Here is a 21,963-nt window from a genome sequence, read left to right as displayed (position 1 = left end):
AATATATTTATAATTAGGTCTCTTTGGGGGATTATCTGCCATTCTATTCTTTGCCAGGATTGCATTTTTTTAAAAATATAGGATTGCATAATATGTTTTTGTATATGGTCGGTCTAGCCTCCCTTAATTAGCATTCTTTTCTTTTTTTTTTTATGTTTTCTCTGATTTTTTTTCTTATAAATTTATTAGGAAGTTAGGTTCCATAAATAAATTTAAAAAAAGCAATTGAAATTTTGATGGAATTCATGAAGTAAATTCTGGCATCTTTAGAATTTATTTTTTCCTTCCAGAAACATGGAATGCTTCTCTACTTCCAAGTTGTTTCATTCGTTTTTATATTTTTCTTCCTATGTCATAAACACTGCTCTTGCAAAATTGGATGCTTTTCCTTATATGTTCGGCCCTTTATCTTTTCACCTAAGTTTGAAAAATAAATTGGCTTCCATTTTATGGCACTATAACTTTACAAATAAATTTTACATAATGCATGTGCAAGGGTTTCAATATTTCAACTTCACCATGACAGAATCACAGTTATTTTTCAAACACAAGAAAGTTGGCTTAATTTCTTCCCTCGCCCAACTGCCAAATGACAAAACACTCACTAGATACAGATAGCAAAATTCAGTTTCCAGCTAAAAAAAAGAATCAAATGCCAGCTTGCTTTTTAATCTAATGTCAAACTATCAAAAATGTGTCCAAAAGAAGAGCAGACTGATGGTAACTAGTGGATCAGAATAAATTTTTCAAATCAAAATCAGGACTAATTAGCACTGTGTGCTCCTACCTGAGCTCCGGTTGCTATCTCATCAGCAGCTTCGTTCATTACTCCCAGGGTTTGAAAAGCAAACACACACAGCTCTCGCTCACACACAGTGGGCTACAAAAGAAAGGGCAATCAGTTACAACAGTTTTTTCCATTTCCCAATTCCTAAATTAATTTTATGACATTCCATTAAATATCTAAAAAAAAAAAATGTGAAGTTTCAGAATGTTAAAAAGAAAGGCTTCATAGGACCCTATTTAACAAAAGTTAAATTTCTAAATTTGGGTAACAATTCAGGAAAATAATCATCTAGTGATATGGAGTCACAAATACAAGAAATTCATTTCAAATAGTTGTAGGTGCTTGCACTTAGAATTTTTAGCAATAGATGGAAAATCCATCTCTCCTACTTAATACACATTTGTACCTGAGATGTATTAAAAAAAAAAGCAGACACCTAAGCTGGTGATATACTAAAAAATGAGGTTAAACCCAACAGCTGTGTAAAACAAATATATCAAGAAGAATTCCACTTTTTCCTAGGTAATTTTCTTTGGAAGGAATAAGCATGATTCTGCTTACTTGCTACCCAGCTCTTGAAAGATTGGTTTTGTTGCAAAGACTTTTGACTTCAATAACCTCCTGAAGTCAACAGCGCTGAAATATACACTCTGCAATTGCTTTGGGAGACTTCTCATCTTTCACATCTAATACAGTGTCATCTGTCTGATTTATCTTATCTCCCGAGTTACGTTGCATTAGGTAGCTGATGAAGCCTGACACGATACAACCCACGGTGTCGCTGCCTAGCAGACAAAAGGCATTTTGTTAGTGCCACTGCTCCTACGCTCATTCATTTCCGAGGACTTAGTCTAGTGCTTAACCAGTGGGAAGTATGGTCCTTTATGGTCCATCCTTCACGTTCAGAATGGGTCCATACGGTGGCTTTGTGGACAGAAGCATGACCGATCACAAACATTTCTGGTTGATGTTTCCCAAAGAGAATTTTAGGAAAAAATCAACTGATACATCCCTTTGTCCACCTTAAAAGGGCAGTTTGATTACATTTCAGAAACATCAGGATGCACAAACAATGAATCATGGAACACTTCATCTAAAACTAATGATGTAATGTATGGGGATTAACATAAGAATAAAAAAAATTTTAAAAAATTAAAAAAAAAGAAACATCAGGAAAAACTACCTATGAGAGGAAATTAATTGGAGAAAGCCCTTCACCCAGACTCAAGCTATATACACACTGCTATATATAGACAGCTATACTTAGAGCAGACTGTTCAATTTCTGCTTATTCTTTTCTTAAGTGTTTAACCTATTTTTAATATTCTATTTTTTTTGTGTTTATCTATGTGCATGTATGTCTCAACCTCAATTTTCCCCAGGGACATTGGTTGTTTCTTTTGTTCAATTTCTGGGAGCATGATATGGTCTGAAATAATAAGAGCAATCATTTATTGTACCTTTACCACAGCGACAAACACTATATTGGTGTATAGTGGACCTGTATACAAAAAGAATCCACGGAGAAGATAAACCATGGAAATCATAAAGGGCCCTAAGAATTTATTCATGTACCAGCTACCCAACAACCTTCACTGAGGAAGTAAACAGGGACACAGAAGGTATTTTATTTATAATACTACTCTCGTCAAATAACCATACATTTTTTGTGAATAAAATCCATCAATCCCAAAGGAATAATAGGATAAAGCTTATTTAGTGTATACAAGTAATAACTGATTTTATTTTTTCATTTGAACTTTGGCAATCAATTATACTTATTTTGTGATCATCCAAATATATATGTATTTATGTACATATGTACATGTGTATTCACAAACAGATTCCAGGGAATGTTTTAAAACAATAGAAACTATCTTTTACAGTACCAAGTTGTTGCTTTAAACAATGGAAATTAAAATGAAATAAAATATCTCACACTCCACTAGATTGGATGGATAAATTTTTAAGATTTTAATATAGGAAAAATGTCTAAGACTGAAGAAAAAATAGAATATTCTTACATATCTCTATCACACTTTGTCCCCAATCTTAAGTATTCATGTGCCACCCCTGATTTTGTCTCAAATAATTTTTACCAATTTCACCCTGACCTCCTACTTTTTTTTTTTTTTTATCTTGGTTAACAAATGAGCAACATTTCAATGCTTTCTTCTGTATTTCCATTTCATCCTCTTCCCAGACCTGATTATATTCAAATCTCCAAATCACATGGACTTGCCAACTGACCCATTACTTTTTTTTTTTCAAGGATTTTATTTATTCATTTGAGACAGAGAGATACAGAAAGAGAGAAAGCATGAGCAGGGGGAGACGGAGAGGGGAAGCAGACTCCTCGCTGAGCCAGGAGCCCAGCGTGGGTCCCAGGACCCGGAGACCATGACCTGAGCCGAAGGCAGACGCTAACCATCTGAGCCACCCAGGTGCCCCTGACCCATTACTTTAAATAGTAAACATACATTCCTAAAGATAAAGCTATGGCTTGATTACTTTATGGACACTTCTTTTCTTTCCTTCATCTTTTTGGTTGAAATGTATAAGGCTGATTTATAGGAATATACGGTTACTGCAACTATTTGAAGAAGGAAATCAGATACCCTAGAAAACTTTGGGGGGAAAAGGGCAATTTCGCTACCACACTAAAAAATTAGAAATACACATTACATTCTTATAATTTTATCTTCCCTTTTTTTAAATAGCAAATATAGAGGTAGTAATATGGTGATTAATTTATATGCTATATTAACACCAAACTAGGTAAATACTAGTGAATCTTTAAAATAACAATTCTGTATCTATTGCTCATTTTTACTAGAAAGTTCAAGACAGTATTTGAGATGTAAATCAACTTAATTTTGAGATAAACATTTACAAACTAGATTTTGTAAACTTTTGACCCTCCCTTCTCCCATGTTTACCCACATTTTATTTGAGAAGTTGAAAATGTCAACACAAGATAGCACATGAAAACAAAGTTCTCAAATCATATTAAGCAATCAAGATTAGATGTCTCACTGCTCACAGAAAGGATATCTTATTCAAAAAAGAGAAACCTAATCATTCTTCCCTAATGAAACATAAGTAATTATATTGTGGGTTAGTGTTCTCCCATGTTAGCTGACTCTCAGCTAATCCCCCACCCCCAACATATTCTGCTATTACTATACTTATTTATACAGAAAGCTCTAGCATCAATTAAAAATAGAACGTAGGTGGGTCACCTGGCTGGCTCAGTTGGTAGAGCATGCAACTCTTGATCTTGAGGTTGTGAGTTCAAGCCCCACATTGAGTGTGGAGATTATTTAAATAAATGAATGAATGAGTGAATAATAACATATACCCCCAATTTTTTTAAGTATTAAAAAAAGAGAACATAGTCATTTAATAGCTATTACTGGATAAATGTAATGATGTGTCTTACTACACATAATTTAATACAAAGCATATATGCTTAAATATAACCAAATGTGTACATCATTTATGAATTCATTTTTTAGTTTACAATCAATAAGTCTCAATTTGTAAAATATTACCAATTCTGAATGTTATTGTATTGCCCTCAAGCAATTAGTTCCTATAATTTGAACTGTAAAACCATGACAAGTCCCTCTTGCCATTCTACATACATAATTTTTTTGCAATATAATATTCATTATGCACCATTTGAACACAAGGATAACTTTATATGTCCCTAAGATTTATTTTAGAAGTTTTAAAGCTAAGACAAATACATTTTAAATTTTAGTTGAATCAAAACCATTTAAATGTGTGCAATGAAAACGTATTTCAAAAATGGTGAAGCCCTAAAGAATATTTTAGAAACTAACTGCATTTTAGAAACTTTGTGTCTTCAATGAATTTAAATTACTTCCTACTAAAAACAGAAATGGTAAAACTCAAGAGAATCTAGCTATGTACTTATATATAGCATGGTGTAGGTGAGAGGTTTTCAAACCTTTTCTGCCATGCTCTTTCCGTTCAAACAAAATTTTTCATGTAAGCCCAATATATAGAACAGATAAAAAGTGGTGATTGTTCCAATGGGGGCAGATGCGCACAGTTCAGTTTTCCTGTCTGTAAAACAGGGATAAAAAAATCACATCTAGCGAACCAGGTTGATAAGAAGACCAAGAAAGAGAACCAAGTAAGATAAGGTTTAGAAAATCTCCCTGAGGTATACAGAGCTGTTTAAATATTAACAATATTAGGTAACTTGGATAAGCTATACCTTCTACTTGTTTTAACCCAATGTGTATACAAAAATAAGTGTTTAATAAAAATTTTCATTAAAGCTTATTATGAAATCGTAGTTTTATTTTCATATCCATAGTTTATTGAAACCCTTAATTTATTGTTAAAATTGTTCTTGCTAAAAGAGAAATGAGCAATGTAAATAAAATTCATAATTAAAAAACTAGGGTTGAAAACATATGAGAATAATTAAGAATAGCTACCAGAAATTCAAAACCTATAAGCCTTTAGCTCTTTGTATTTCTGATTTTATAGTCAATGCTTCCTGTTCTTTTCATGGTTTGGAAGAGAGACACATTCAGGGCAGGGATGGGTGGGGGGGGAGTTCACTGTCCATCAAGAAAGACAGGAATCCCACAGAGATCAAGACAGATTTATAGTAAAGATAGGCTCATGCCTGTTTAAGTTTCAACACAGTGTTCCCTATTATCTCATACAACTAAAGTTGTTGTTTGAGCCTTAAAACCAATTTCTTTCTACTCATTTTGGATGTGAAAAAAATCATATTTCTGAACTAAAGTGTTTGGTATAATTATTATTTAGCCTGTATTTCAAAAATTGAAATCTTATTTCTGTGGCATGAGGTGGGGGATGCGAGGAGGAGGTGAGGAGGGAACAGGATGTGCTTTTCCATCCATTCTTCAAATATTAAAGTCAGACCTAAATACAAGAAGACCTACCTGTTTTACTCTTAGGAAGTAAAATGGGACATATCAGGGTTTACCTACATGTTCAGTTTCTCAATAATTTTCATGGGAATGCCTTAAACTTATGACCAAATTATAACTGGGTGTCATTAATTACACTCTGAAAATAAGAACTTAGTTACAAACATTTATCTAAGGTCCACAGCTCAGGTTTCTCAGCTGATTTTGCTTCAGTACGACTGGGCATTATTCTCGAACAATGATACAAAAATCTCAAGCCTCATCAGTGCATTCATAGCAAGCAATCTGGAATATTTTCACATGACAGGAGAAGAAAATGAGATCATAATTTTCATATCATATGTTGATCTGGGAAATGGGAAATTCTACTAACCAGGGACATACAGAATGATTGCCAAGTACCAATGATAAACTTCTAAACACAGAGACCCCAATCCTTACAACCATTGTGGTTTTCTCCAACCCAATTCAGCAGCGCTTGTGCAGGTTCAAAGAAGAAGACAAAGTTGCATTGATCATGGCGTTCAGTGTGAGTATAACAAAAAGACAAGGACACTGGGAAGGAAGAGGCTGAGAAAACAGTGGTGAGTCTGGCAATAAATCCTTATTTTTGTGTTTTCCAAAAACACTGGATGAAGACAAAATCAACATTTTAAAGCATCAACAGTTTGCTGCATTAATACTCTAGTTGACTGCAAAATGTAGAGAACTACTGATTGGGTTTGGGTTTGGTTCTCTGATCATGATCCAAACTGCACTGCCACACAGGAAATCCAGGACTCTAATAACAATCCTTGTGATGTTAATGTGAGTTTTGTGCATTTTCAAAGTATTACCTGTCAGGCCTCACGCCTGGGAGTGACATTTATAACCTTTGTGAACAAAGAGATAAGTTGGTCATTGTGGTATTTCTAAATCAGGAAGCAGGGTAGTTACCGGTGGTGCAGAAAGTATGACATGCTTACCCTGACCTCTAAGTGACAGAACAGTACAAGTAGTGACCAAAATGTTAGGACTTCTGGAAAATGGTAGTAAAGGACGACTTACGTCATTCAGTAAATAATCATGCTTAGAGAAAAGAGAAAAAAATAAGATACAGTTTGAATTTTGAAAGAGAGAGATCTAACAAATGTAATGAACATTAGGCAGAGAGTTCTATGGGACCCCGAGTTTTATCTGACCTATTTAATCACCCACTGGGATATAACTTCTCCTCTTCACATCTCTAGGAGTGATTACAGTTGTAATGTGTCATCTGAGCGGAATAAATGGTCAATGAGTCGGTATAGTGATTAATACTCCAGAAGAAATTTTATGTGTAATAATTTTATACATTTCTATTAAAATTACAGTAAAACTTTTTGCAATATAAATGTGAGAAATACAGAAAAAAATGAGTATGCCGGATTTAGGTTAAATATCTGTTTAAGACAATCAAAAGGCAGTTTTTTCTGTTTACTTCTCTTCCTTTGACTTCCATTTCCTGATTTGATTTCAGCTGTCATTTACCTTACTATTTAAGAAACCAAAGTAGGTTTTCTGATTTCCTTGGGTATCAGTCTGAATCCCAGCAAAATAAAACCAGCGGATAACCAGCTATATACTTTTTTAGAAAACATCGTTATTTACATAAGCACTTCCACTTCTAGAAAGAGACCACCAGCTTCACTGGTGCAGAATGAAACAGTTACTTAAAGTAAAACAAAAATTGAATCAAGGCACAGAGAATACTGATAGCAATCAGGATATTTCTATCACTTACTATGGGAATGAACTGCCAGTAACTGAACCACAAGGACCACAACACATGCAGTAAATTTCCAGGATGTAAAAGTAGTCAGTTCAAGTACATGAGTCAAGAGTAGCATCATGATTAAGAACTGTGGCCTTGGTGCCATTCTGCCAGGGTTCGAATCTTGTCTCTATCACTTACTAGCAATGTTGATAGTAAATAAATTACTCTTCTCCTCATCTGTAAAGCAGGGCTAATAATAATAATACCCACCTCACAGGGTTATCATGAGAGGATTAAATCACATAATCCATGTAAAATGATTTGAAACACATGATCACATAAAAGGCACTCAAAAAGCAAGTGCCATTAATAACTTTACTACTATTTTCTGGCGTGAAGATCACATTGCCAAGGATCAAGCAATAGATCAAGATCCACAGACGAACACTAACAAAATAAAGATGGACCTCCTGGTGGGATAAACTGAGATGACCAAAGGATTCTCCTTATTCTCATCATAACTACACAGTTCCATGTATCACATAAAAATAACAAACTTGCACAAATTTTTAATAAATAAAGGCTGATTTAGTTAATTTGGGTTTCAGAGTAACATTGTATCTCTTTGAGAAAAAAGCTGGCTGATAGAGAATAGTGTATTGGTGGCAAGATAAACTTTTTGTATGTTTTTCATAAACAAGTAAAATAAAACAAATATATCATATACCTTGACAAAAGATCATGATCATAAATGGTTATTACATGTTTCTTAAAGTATAAATCCTAAAATGCAAACAAGTGCTGACAAAATTGTCTCTCTCTAGGCTTTATAATTTGTCTTTTCAAGCATATATTCCCAAGAACAGGACGAATTTCTCTTAAAAAGTACAACAGAATCTAGCATGGTGCCTTATACTTAGGAAGCCTTCAATAAGCATTTATGATGCAGTTTTGAAATCAGGCAGAAATAAGCTGAAAGTACAGCTCCTACCCATACTAGCTGGGTGATGCTGAACAAATTGCTTACCCTCTTTTCGATCTTAATCCTTTTATTTGCACCATGAGCCCGAAAATACATAAACCACAAGAGTTTTGTGAAAATCAAATAAGGAAGCAATATGCAAAATATCTATCTGTACACTGTCTAGCACATAGCACTCATGTCATCTGCAAATGGAGATCGTTCTAGTTTTTCCTTTCCGATCTGGATACCTTCTAATATTTTTTTTTTACCTAATTGCCCTGGTTATAACCTCCGGTGCAAAGTTGATAAGAGTGACAAGAATAAACTAACTCAAAAATAAATTTATCCAAGGATGTACAAGACCTGAACGATGAAAACTACAACATAGTGTAGAAAGAAATTTTTAAAGGTCTAAATAAATGGAAACATTTCCTGTGTCCCTGGATTGGAGGGGTTAAAATTGTTAAGACAGCAATACTTCCCAAACTGGCCTACAGATCCAATGCAAACCTGTAAAATTCCAGCTGCCTTTTTTTGCAGAAATGAACAAGCTGACTTTAGAATTCATATAGAAATGCAAGGAACCCCAAATAGTGAAAACAATCTTATAAAAGGAAAATTAAGTTGGAGGACTCACACTTCTTGCTTACAAACTTAATGCAGAGCTACAGTAATAAAGACAGTGTAGCACAGATGTAAGGATACACATACAGATCAGTGGAATAAAATTAAGAGTCCAAATAAACTGATACATCTATAGTCAAATGATTTTCAACAAGGGTGCCACAATCATTCAGTGGAGAAAGAAGGTCTTTTCAACAAACAGTGCCGAGGCAATTGGATAGCTACATAACAAAAGAATTAATTTAGAACCCAACCTCACACCATATGCAAAAATTAACTCAAAAAGGATCAATGACTTAATTCTAAGACAGAAAATATAAAACACATAAAAGGAAATATAGGTGTAAATCTTTGTGACCTTGGATTAGGCAACAGTTCAATTGATAAATATGGACTCCATTAAAATTAAAAACTTTTGTATGTCACAGGACGCTATCAAGAATGTGAAAAGAAAACCCACAAAATAGGAGAGAATATCTGCAAATCACACATCTAATAAAAATCCAGTATTCAGGATATATATAAAGAACTTTAATAACTCAACAACAACAAAAAAGAAATAATCCAATTAAAAATGGGCAACAAATATAAAGAGATGTTTCTCCAAAGAAGATGCACAAGTGGCCAATAAGCACATGGAAAAATGCTCAAAATCACTAATCATTAGGGAAGTGCAAATCTGAGCCACCATGAAATACCACTTCACACACACTCAGATGGCTATAACTGGGGTGGAAAAAAAGGAGAATCACAAGTGTTGGAGAAGATGGAATTGGAACCATCATACACTGCTGGTGGGAATATAAAATGGTACAGCCACTATCAAAAATAGTTTGGTAGTTTCTCAAACACTCAGAGTTAACATATGTCCCAGCAATTCCATTAAATGATGAATGGATAAACACATGTCATATATCCATGAATGTAATATTATTACACCAAAAAAAGGGAATACACTATTGATACACGCTATTGGATGAACCTTGAAAAGATTATATTAAGTGAGAAGCCAAAAACAAAAGGCCACATAATGTATGATTCCATTTATATAAAATGTCCAGAATAAGCAAATTCATAGAAACAAAAAATAAATTAATGGTTGCCAGGGGATGAGGGAAGGAGAAGACTGGAATGACTGCTAACAGTTACAGATTTCTTTTTTGGATAATGGAAATGTTCTGGAATTAGACAGTGGGGATGGTTGCACAACACTGTGAACACACTAAAAACTACTGAACTGTATACATTAAAATAGTGAATCGCACATTATATGAACTTTATCTCAATTTAAAAACTGCAGAAAAACTTGAAACTGGATCATTCCTCCCAAATTGCACATCTAAATAAATGGAAAAATTTATTTTTTGTGGCAACACATACACATTGGTTCTTACTTCTATACTCCCTCAATAATGCCCCAAATGTTTCAGTGAGCTGGCATTTTTTTGAAATCTTTAAAATTCTGATTCTTTGTATATCTCTTCTAACTTCTACCCTTTCTTCTCTAGAATAAGCATCTTAAATTGTGTGGTTTTGAAGAAACACTGCTCACAAGCTTGCATATATACATCTGTAGCTATGTGAATCTCTATATTCACCTACATCTACATCTATTGATATTGATATAGATGTAGATGGATACACAGATATAAATAGAGGGAAAGAAAGAGAGATGACAGATAGGCACATATAGGAAATTCACTAAGAAATATTTTCCTAATATGAAACGACCTGCTCTTCTTTCACAGACTTCTTTAGAAATAGTGATTCTTTTGTCAAAATTACACCACCATGTGTATTAAATAATTTGCTCAGTAGAAAGCATTTACCGTAAATCAAGTTATTTACTTATTTATTTTTATATCTTAACCCTTTTATATTCTATATCAACACTGATATTCTACCAGTGAGAACTTACCCTAAGCATGGGGCCATTTTGAAAGACATGTGGCTCATCACAAACCACACAGTATTCATTCAATACAGGGATCCGCTGTTCAGCAAACTCAATTGTCTGAATAAAACAACAAAGATAAATTATTAAGTCAAGTTCATAAATAATTTGAAAACCCATTAAAAGCTAAAATATTTCTGCAACGGATGACGTGGCTCATACCTGCACTAGGAAGCCGCGGTCTCGTATTGGAATGCATTTGGCACCATTTGGCTATAAAAGGCAAAGTAAAAGAAGAAAACAATTTTTTAACTCAGAGAATATATGAATTACAGCCTTTGACTTTTTGCAACAGTGAATACAAGTGTGATCTAAGGTCAACTGTAATATGAATTAAATCACTGATTATGACATTAAGATTTTAGAATTTCTTTATAACGTACTTTCTGCCATTACTACCACAAGCCTTGTCTAAGCTAAACCAATAGTATTCTTAATTATTTGATCTTCTAGTAAAAATGACTGGCATTTTTAAATGATCACAAAAGCTCATTTTCTCTACTACTTTTTCTCAAATGCTCCCACCTCCTCATTTAGACTATTTCCATCTTATTTTACAATGAGAATTATTCCTCCAAGGATATATGAGACAGCTACTGAGGGGGTACAACACTAAACTATTGTACTGTAGTAGGCTTAACCATACAGGAAGATTGTAAGACATTTTCTTTTACAGAATATGTGAAATTATCTTTCTTAGGTGAAACTGTCACGGAAAACGTTCTATGTTAACATTTTGACATTATTTTCTGTGTGTCCTTACTGCTTACTTTTGATAAGAAATGGGCTTTTAGGGATGTCCATCTAAAATTATCAACATACTTAAATACATTTTCTTAACACAAATATAATTTTATGGTATCATTTACAATATAATTTTAGAAATAAAGCTATACAAGAGCAGCACAACTTTCTGATAATGTATCTTATTTTTTTCAATTTCATCTATTACTAGGTGTATCCATATATATGGCTAAGAGTTAAGTATACCCTTAGCCCAGTGCACACACGCATTTACTAAAAGTAAACAACATTTTTATCAACTATTTTACGTATTTAATATACATAAGATAGGTCTGTTTCTTTATCTGAAATCAGCTATAATGCTGATCACTCCAAAGGTAAACTCCGTGTAAGACTGACTCCCAATAAATACCACGCAGAGGACTTAAGTTTGAATACAGTTACCTTCTGGCCCCATCTCCACCAAAAAACTTCAGGATAAAGTGATTTCAGTTTTAGAAAGTAGACACTGAAAGCAGCTTTAAGTGAAGCTTAAAGTAGTAGAAGTAGATGTTGCTTCTCTCCACAAGTTAACGACGTTCACAGGCAAATGTTCTTATATGTATATATAAAAGGAAGGACATTACTCTGAATTTAATTATTAGACAAACTTTGTCCTCCACTACTTATGTATGAAAACTAGAGAACAGATAAACCTACTTGATAAAACATTAAAATGCCCTGCTTGCTTAAAAGGATCGGATTTGTGGATCCAACTGACTTCCTTCCATTTTTAGCAGCTTTCATGACCATAACAGGAATTTGGACTAGACCTTCAATCAATAGCTATATTTATTTTTTCAGAATCAAAATGAACATGCCAGTACTGGTTGCCAACGTCTGGTATGCTATAGTAATATCCAAAAAGAAACAAAGGGTAAATTCTAAAAAACAAAAACGAAAACGAAGATCTTGCTTCTTTCCTCTACCAGGTCTTACAAAAACCTCTCCTGCACCTTGGCTAACATTTAGGAACTCAGGATGAAAGTATTTACGCACAGCAGGCTGGGAAGATGACGATGAAGACGGTGTTAAGATACCGATAAGCCCTGAGGTAAGAGAGAGCCTCCTGCCCTCTGCATTAGGTTCCTTGAAAAGCTCCGTCTTGGATGACTTGGGAGCACTGGAGTAAGACTTGCTGAGCAACTTGTGGTTTTTCAGTCCATACAGCTCTTCCATTCTGAGATTACTGGAGTAAGATCTGCTTAACAGTTTGTGGGGCTTCAAGTTGGTGTTGTGCTCGCATCGCGGGTCTCCAGAACAGGACCGAGTCAACAGTTTGTGCGACTTCAGAGTGAGGCAGTCCTCTTGCTTGACAGCTGCCGGGCAGGGCCGGTTCAAAAGTTTGTGCGACTTAATGGCCGCCACCGCCTGCTCAGCCCTGGGGTCGCTGGACAGGGAGCGACCAAAGGTCCTGTGCGACTTGGTGGCGCACACGTCGTCGGTCTTGACGGTACTGGAACAAGTCCTCCGCAGCAGCTTATGCGTTTTGGAAATTCCATCTTGCTCAGATTTCAGTTTGGATTTGCTTTTACCACAACCAGGGGGAGGATAACTTGGCGACCTTGAAAATGGAACAACAATTAATACAGGGCAAATCATGAGTATGACACACGGCGGAGAACACCTGGTAGGCGCAATCAACTCAACTCGACCACAAATACCACCTCGTTTTAATACAGCCCATCCAGCTCGGATAGCAACCGCAATATGGGCACAGTGATCACATGGACTGAACTGAATTATATTTTTCCTGCAAAGCAAAAACAGATTATCAGGTTTTGCACCCCTCCTGTCCCAGAACTCTTTGCAGAACTAATTTTGGTACAGAAAAATCTATGTGATTAGAAAACATAGAATGTCATTTTAACACATTTAACGCATGTTAAGAAAACGAACACTCTGAATGCAGAAATGGGTATCTATGCTTTTGATGGAATCGACAGAACTTGGTCCGTTCTTTGAAGTCACACAGAAAATAAATGAATGCCAAGACTATAGAAAGAATGCTCTGAAGTACCTAACTATGGAGCAGCACATGCTCAGAATTGAAGACAACAGAGAAGTCATCTGCTACCCACCTGCGCAAGGTAGAAAATAAATGCAGGGGAGATTTCACCTTCTTCTCTGACAGCTTCTTATTGTGCAGGCAATTGGATTTCTCTTTGCTCTGTTTCCACTGCTGTGTAACGAATGTCTGCATGATCCTGTCAATCCAAAGTAAGTCTGTCATCACAGCTCCAAGATGATATGAGATTTCCGTATTATGCAGAGAATGTATTTATCAAAGGAAAATAAATGCATAGTAATTGGTGAGATTATAATTTAAAATCACACGAGATGTTTCCATGTGTAGGAAAGCACCATGCAGAAAATTTCTATGACTTTATTGCATTTTGGTTAATAACTCATTAATTACTATGATATGATTAATAGCATAAATGACAAAAGAAGTGATAAAATAGGGGCGCTTGGGTGGCTCAGGTGGTTAAGCGTCTGCCTTCAGCTCAGGTCATGATCCCAGGGTCCTGGGATGGAGCCCCGCATCGGGCTCCCAGCTCAGTGGGGAGTCTGCTTCTCCCTCTCTCTGTCCTCCCCTTCCCCTCACCACTTGTGCTCATGCTCTCTTGCTCGCTCTCTCTCTCTCTCAAATAAATAAATAAATACCTTTAAAAAAAAAAAGAATTGATAAATAATAGGCTATAAAGATATTTAGAAGGGCAGCCTTTAAACAACTTTAGCCGAAGTTCTTTAGCCAAAAGGAAGTTCTGAATTATTTTGCTGGTGACAGAAACACATTTTGGAAATAATGTTTGATATTAACTATGATTTTATCACTTAAGATACAAGTAAAGTCAATTTCTTTTTACTTGATTTGCTTATGCAGTTTTCTTCATGAAAAGGAAAATAAAATGAAACTGTGAAATCGTTAAGTAAAAAGGAACCATGTAAAACTGACTCTATGGAGAAATATGAAATCAGCAAATTTTCTCTCTCTGCACAGCCCATTCACTTTTTTTTTTTTTTTAGATTTTATTTATTTATTGGACAGAGAGAGAGAGATAGCGAGAGCAGGAACACAAGCAGGGGGAGGAGTGGGAGAGGGAGAAGCAGGCTTCCCGCTGAGTAGGGAGCCCTATGCGGGGCTCAATCCCAGGACTCTGGGATCATGACCTGAGCTGAAGGCAGACGCTTAACAACTGAGCCACCCAGGTGCCCCTAGCCCATTCACTTTTAAATACACTGGTTTTTTAAACAAAACTGTGTGTCTTGGGGTGCCTGGGTGGCTCAGTCAGTTAAGTGACCAACTCGTAGTTTCAGCTCAGGTCATGAATTCAGGGTCATGAGATCGAGCCCGGCGTGGGAGAACAGATTCGGCTTGAGGTTCTCTCTCTCCCTCTCCCTCTGCCTCTCGAGACCCTGCCGACACATGCACGTGCAAACTCTCTCTAAAATAATAAATAAATCTTAAAAAATATATATAAAATAAAAAATTTTAAAAAACTGTGTGTCTCTAAAAGCTTTTAGTTACTATCATAAAACAGGAATTTGGCAACTCCTGATCTCAGTATTTTCTAAGTCAAGACCACTGCTCATCACTGCTTCATGGCAAAGAATCCTGGAACATCAGCTGTGGACTTGGACACAGTATTGTTTTCTGAGAAGGGTCCCTGACTGTGACAGCTTCTCAGATCCCACCTTTCAAGTGGCAATGGCAGAGGGTCTGTTAAGGCTGAGACTCAAGTAGATGTGAAACTTTACAGTTAAACTTTATGTATACAATAAATTAAAACATTCTGATTTTCTTTCAAAAGTCAATTCAGCATTGCCTGCTTTTCGTGTTCTTCTCAGTTATTTCTAACACAGATTGCTTTTGGAGCAAAAAAAAAAAAAAAAAACACCCCACAAAACACAAAACACTGGTACCAATATTTACCATTTATAATATACCAAAGAGTAATTTATATAACAGATCTTTTTTTCTTTTAACTCTCAACACCCCCAGAGAATAGTAGCTATTACTCTACACATTTCACAAATAAGGCTAAGTAAGGTTAAAGACTGAAATCGTCCCAATTTAGCCTGGTAATAAATGGCAAAACTGCAACACCTATGCTATCCAATACGGAATGACCTATGTTAACATATGCTACTCCAACAGGTGTGACTCTTAGCACTGAGACCATTATTAATTTCTCAAGATCCTCAGTTTCTATCAAATTAACATCGATCACCACAAAGTACAACCTCAGACTTACCACCCCTGGCCTTTAGTCAGCGAGCTTAGTTGAGTTCAGAAGAAACAGTCATTTATGGAATATTTTGGGGCCTTTTTAGCTACAGAGGTAGTGAGGAAGAAGGGGATAAAACTGCAGTCTATGATGCAGGATTCCAAATTTGCAGTAAATTCACCTTAAAGCTCAGGCCAATGGAAATTTTTTTTTATTTAACATTTTATTTTTGAAGATTTTTTTTTTTCACCCAAGATTTCAGCATGACTTAAATGGAACAGTAATATTAGGGTTTTCATTTGTCCCTGTACCTAACCTGCAATCCCCAGCGACACCACCCTTTGTACCAAGCAGATTCAGATTCTTTTCCTCCTATAAAAAATTGCCATTCCTGGGGCGCCTGGGTGGCTCGGTTGTTGAGCGTCTGCCTTCGGCTCGGGTCATGATCCCAGGGTCCTGGGATGGAGCCCCGCATCGGGCTCCCTGCTTGGCGGGAAGCCTGCTTCTCCCTCTCCTACTCCCCCTGCTTGTGTTCCCTCTCTCGCTGCGTTTCTCTCTGTCAAATAGATAAATAAAATTTAAAAAAAAAAATTGCCGTTCCTATGCACCATTCCCTAAGAAACCTAAGAAATGCTTTTCTAATTCTTGATAGACTAATTGGAAAAACAACAAAAAAACAAGTCAATAGCTAAAGTTGTTCCAACTTTCATACTACATTAGCATTCCAAAGTGTGACCTCAGCATCTGAAACCAGTAATTCTTAAACTTGGGCACCCACACCCCTAGATGTTCTTGGATTCAAAAGGTGGGAGTTAACTGTCCTGTAAGAAAGTTAATGTTGTGTTTAATGTCGACCGTAATGTGAAATATACAGATGAGCACATGTGGTGTAATGAACACCTCTTGATAATGGAGAGCCACCAAGAGATTTTAGTGCTCACACCGGTGTTTGTGTTTACTCTTATGCTGGTACAACTGCCATTAGTGGAAAAAAGACTTCAAAGGTCAATTACACAATGTAGCTGCGTCAACAAAGGTCCCAAGGTAGTTCAGAGAAAAGGGAGTATATGTGGGCAACGCTATGATTTTCTTCATGCTGATTTCAAAAGGAATATGCACTCAAGGAGCCAGCACTATATTTAACCTGTGGTGGTCTAACAGCTTCAGCAAAACAGCATCATGCATCAAATCAAATTAATGTACTAATTTTACAATTAAAATTTGAGTGTTTTACACTGCAGTTATAAATTGAATTTTGTTTTATAAATGCAAACTCAACAGATGAAGCATTTATATCTAATTTTATGTTTGTATGTATTTAAGGCAATACTGGAGATTTACGAGGCTTTTTTTCCTTTTAAAAACAACTTAAGGTTGATCAATGCAAATTCAGCATCAAGTCATATACAGTTTAAGAGTATTTCCATGGTCTGTGCCATGTTTAGCTTTGGAATGACAGATACTCTATATGAGGCTGATCACTACACTGTTGACCCACTACTGTTTTGGGTCAGTATTTATTTTTTCTTTCAGGCTCTTTTAATGCCTTCATGTTCTCCCAATATTCATTCAGTGTCAAAAACATATCCCAAGTCTTACATAAAACAAAAGGATACCTACAATTATATGAGAAGCAGATTGGTGGATGGGTCAAAAGTATTGATCTGGGGTCAGATTCTGGCTCTATCACTTCCTCACTGTGACCTTAGCACCTTGCCTAATCTTTCTGGGTCTCGGTTTCATCATCCAGGAAATGTGGATAGTAATGGTACCTGCTGGATAGCATTGTGGCCAAGATCAAGTGAGCTAATGTAGGTAAAGCACTTAGAACAGTGCTTCACATACAATAAGCACTGCGTATGCATTTGCGCCTGCAATCGTTATTAAGCCCGTCTAGTTGCCAGGAACACACCAGATAAAGAATCACAGACAAAGTTTAATGAGTGTTTCTTATTTGCTGAAAACAAACCAGAGCAATAATAACAAAGGGCCTAGATTTTCAGTCTGCCTTCCTAACTTACTATCTGTTTCTGGAAAATAACCTCTTTATATTTCAGTTTCCTCTTATGACTTATTGTGAGGATGAGATCAGATTTTTGGAAATCATGTTATTTTAGACTAGAGAGGATCACATGCAAACCCAGTTATTTATAATTAAGGAAAAGTAAATTAGATTAAAAATTAATAGGAATCGTTACGAAAAAGTTCTAGCCCATATACTAAACTGTCCACAGAACTAAAATTTATCCATAGAAGTAATTAACCTTTTTAAAATGTTAAACATTTAGATGGAAATATTAATAAAATGTGACATATTCTACAAAGTGATTAAATAATGACTACAGAACACAGCTTTCCTTAATTTCTCAGAGTTGGAATTATACACATCATTTCTTTTTCTGAGCCCAAACAATGTAACTCAGACATCTTTAATTAAAAGGCAGAAAGTCATATATTCCAAGATGTCTCTGTTTTTATAATTCTTCCCTCCTTTGGATCAACTTCACTTCACTTTTTTAAAAACGGGTTAAGTGGCTAACAAAAGTACCTAAAGTAAAAACTATGGGCTTTGGATGATAGGTGTCAATGTACATTCATCAATTCTAACAAATGTACCATTCTGGTAGGAGATGTTGATAACAGGAAGCCTACGCATATGTGGGGACAGGAAGTATATGGAAAATCTCTGTATCTTGTTCTGTTTTGCTGTGAACCTTAAACTGCTCTTAAAAAATCAAGTTATTAAATTAGAAAAAAAATTTAAAAACAAGGAAAATTGTGTGAGGGGAGAAAACATCACAGGAGGGGGAAAAAAATAAAAGATGTGCCAAGGTATGGTGGTAATCAACTTGGATGGCATAACATAGAGGCAGGCTCCATGCTTAGCTCCAAGACCTGTAAGACATTAGCTCAACACAGAAAACAAAATCCAATTAAACTAGAGGGTATTACGCTGAGTGAAATAAGTCAATCAGAGAAAGACATGTATCATATGACCTCATTGATATGAGGAATTCTTAATCTCAGGAAACAAACTGAGGGTTGGTGGAGTGGTGGGGGGTGGGTGGGATGGGGTGGCTGGGTGATGGACATTAGGGAGGGTATGTGCTATGGTGAGCGCTGTGAATTATGTAAGACTGATGAATCATAGACCTGTACCTCTGAAACAAATAATACATTATATGTTAAAAAAAAAAAAAAAAAGAAGATAGTAGGAAGGGAAAAATGAAGGGGTGGAATCGGAGGGGGAGACGAACCATGAGAGACTATGGACTCTGAGAAACAAACTGAGGGTTCTAGATTGGAGGGGGGTGGGGGAATGGGTTAGCCTGGTGATGGGTATTAAGGAGGGCACGTATTGAATGGAGCACTGGGTGTTATATGCAAACAATGAATTACGGAACACTACATCAAAAACTAATGATGTAATGCACGGTGATTAACATAACATAATAAAAAAAAAAACCATCGGCACCTGGGTGGCTCAGTCAGTTAAGCATCTGCTTTTGGCTCAGGTCATGATCCCTGGGTCCCAGGATTAAGCCCCAGGTTGGGCTCCCGCCTCAGCGGGGAGTCTGCTTCTCTCTCTGCCCCTCACTCTGCTCAGGCTCTCTCTCTCTCCCTCTCTCTCGCTCGCTCTCTCTCAAATAAATAAATAAAATCTTTAAAAAACAAAACAACACACACACAAAAAAACCAATTCCAATGGAAAAGCACACCTAATCCTAGTACAGAAAAATGAGAAAATTGCTCCTTTAAGTGCTTATAAGGAAACCACACTGCATTATATAATGTGCTAAACATATGTTGTAAATTGAATTTAGTTTTAGAGATGTGCAATTTGAAACATTAAGGGTTTATTATCTAATTTTTATATGTTCACATTTAAATGCAACATTGGGAATTTGCAAGAATACTCCCTTTATCTTAATTTCCTTTCAAATGTGATCCACACATAACTCATATCTGAGCAATGTCAAGTCATAAAAACTTTAAGACAATTCTAGAGCTCCATAATATGTACAACCCTTGATAACACACACACAAGCTTCCTCTTACATCCATAATCTCAAGTAAAATGACCACAATAAATCTCTATTTAGTAAATGAAATAAAAAGTTTCAAAGTACTTTCTCTTAGAACATTGCTCAATAAAGGCTGATGTCTGATGCCCGATTAAAATTCATGAAAATACAGGTGAACACATGAACTGAATCATCGTTGAGGATGCAAACCACGTGTTTAAATATATAATAATCTAATGGTAAATTTAAGTTGAAGTAAAATTTGCATATTCAGAAGAATAAATAATCCTTCGGAAATTCTCCAGTAATACAAATTCTTTTTTTTTTTTTAAGATTTTATTTATTTATTTGTGAGACAGAGAGAGCGAGCACAAGTGGGGGGAGGGGCAGAGGCAGAGGGAGAAGCAGGCTCCCCACTGAGCAGGGAGCTTTATGCGGAACTCAATCCCAGGACCCCGGTATCACGACCTGAGCCGAAGGCAGATGCTTAACCGACTGAGCCACCCAGGCATCCCAGTAATACAAATTCTTATAGCTGATATATAGCATAGGATTTATTAAATTTATATTTTGACTAGATGCTACCATGTTTTAAAAGTCATTTTGACTGGGATAATTTTATGTTCATAAAATATAAATTCATTCATTGCATTAGTCAAGGTCCGAAGAGGAAATAAAGGGTTTATTTAAAAAAGGAATGATCAGGGGCGCCTGGGTGGCTCAGATGGTTAAGCGTCTGCCTTCGGCTTAGGTCATGATCCCAGAGTCCTGGGATCGAGCCCCGCATCGGGCTCCCTGCTCCGCAGGAAGCCTGCTTCTCCCTCCTCCACTCCCCCTGCTTGTGCTCCCTCTCTCGCTGTGTCTCTCTCTGTCATATAAAAAAAAAAAAAAAAGGAATGATCATTTCAAGAGCGTAAGTATAGGAGCCAAGCACAAGGCAGTGGCTGCCAACTGTTACCACCTCTAGGCCCCAAGGAACAGGCAGAGGGAACGTGTAACGGAACCCAGTAAGAGAGAGAGTCATGGATAGGCTGTGGCCTAGAGCAGAGAAGAAAGCTTCACTTGAAGGGCTAGTCAACTCAAGGTAACCTCTTAGAGTGGAAACCAAAGGCAATAAATACTCCTTTTTTATACTGCTTCCTCCTCTGTTGGTCACATTCAAGACACAGCAACACATGAGAACCTGCACCCACACAGATCAACCTCCACAGGTGAGGGCAGGTGTTGGAGGGAGGAGAGTGGACCCGGGCGGGCAAACAGAAGGACTGCGGCTGCTTCGAGAGGTGAGCTCTGCCAGCTAAATTATTGATGCAGCTCTTGGCATCGGATGAGTTCCTCTCCTGAGGTGCTCACTTCAAAGAGCTCTTATTTAATAAGAAGAGGGGGAGGGGAGTGAGCAAAATGAGAACTCAGCTCTCTTTCAAAGAAATTTATTTTTTTATTCTTGGGAAACTTACTTTTTCAGCTGATGTCCCAATCCAAATCGCTCTTTTGTAGAAATCTGAAAGACATCAACAGTGGGCACTGCAAAGGAAAAAATAATCAGTCAATACGTTGAGCTGAAACTTAACCAACAGCCAGGAAAAAGACTGAAAAGTAATATATATGATACACTCTAATATGTACACAGACATAAATATATTATACATTTACATATTATATAGTATGTAAGAAATATTTATACACACATACATATTTAAAAATAGCATATACACAGTCTTTTTTTTTTTTTTTTTAAAGATTTTATTTATTTATTTGAGAGAGAGTGAGAGAGAGAAAGAGCACAAGAGTGGGGAGCAGGAGAGGGAGAAGCAGACTCCCTGCCGAGCAGGGAGCCCGATGCGGGACTCGATCCCGGGACTCCAGGATCATGACCTGAGCCGAAGGCAGTCGCCCAACCAACTGAGCCACCCAGGCGC

General features: G+C 36.4%; 1 protein-coding gene across 5 annotated transcripts in view; it reads right to left on the bottom strand.

The window, feature by feature from the left end:
- PARP8 (poly(ADP-ribose) polymerase family member 8) overlaps positions 1-21,963 on the bottom strand; it is a 167,805-nt gene that overhangs the window by 36,873 nt on the left and 108,969 nt on the right. For all 5 annotated transcript variants that reach the window (XM_081826111.1, XM_081826109.1, XM_081826110.1 and 2 more), the window contains 6 exons: positions 21,502-21,568; positions 13,869-13,994; positions 12,787-13,351; positions 11,167-11,217; positions 10,969-11,064; positions 788-880 (listed from right to left, as the gene is read on the bottom strand). In XM_081826111.1, the coding sequence (XP_081682237.1) occupies positions 788-880; positions 10,969-11,064; positions 11,167-11,217; positions 12,787-13,351; positions 13,869-13,994; positions 21,502-21,568 (998 nt within the window). The remainder of the gene's footprint in view (positions 1-787; positions 881-10,968; positions 11,065-11,166; positions 11,218-12,786; positions 13,352-13,868; positions 13,995-21,501; positions 21,569-21,963) is intronic.

The sequence above is a fragment of the Leptonychotes weddellii genome, chromosome 7 (assembly GCF_054177405.1).
Source record: "Leptonychotes weddellii isolate Sample4059 chromosome 7, ASM5417740v2, whole genome shotgun sequence".
Taxonomy (NCBI): domain Eukaryota; kingdom Metazoa; phylum Chordata; class Mammalia; order Carnivora; family Phocidae; genus Leptonychotes; species Leptonychotes weddellii.
This window is presented reverse-complemented; position numbering and strand designations above follow the sequence as displayed.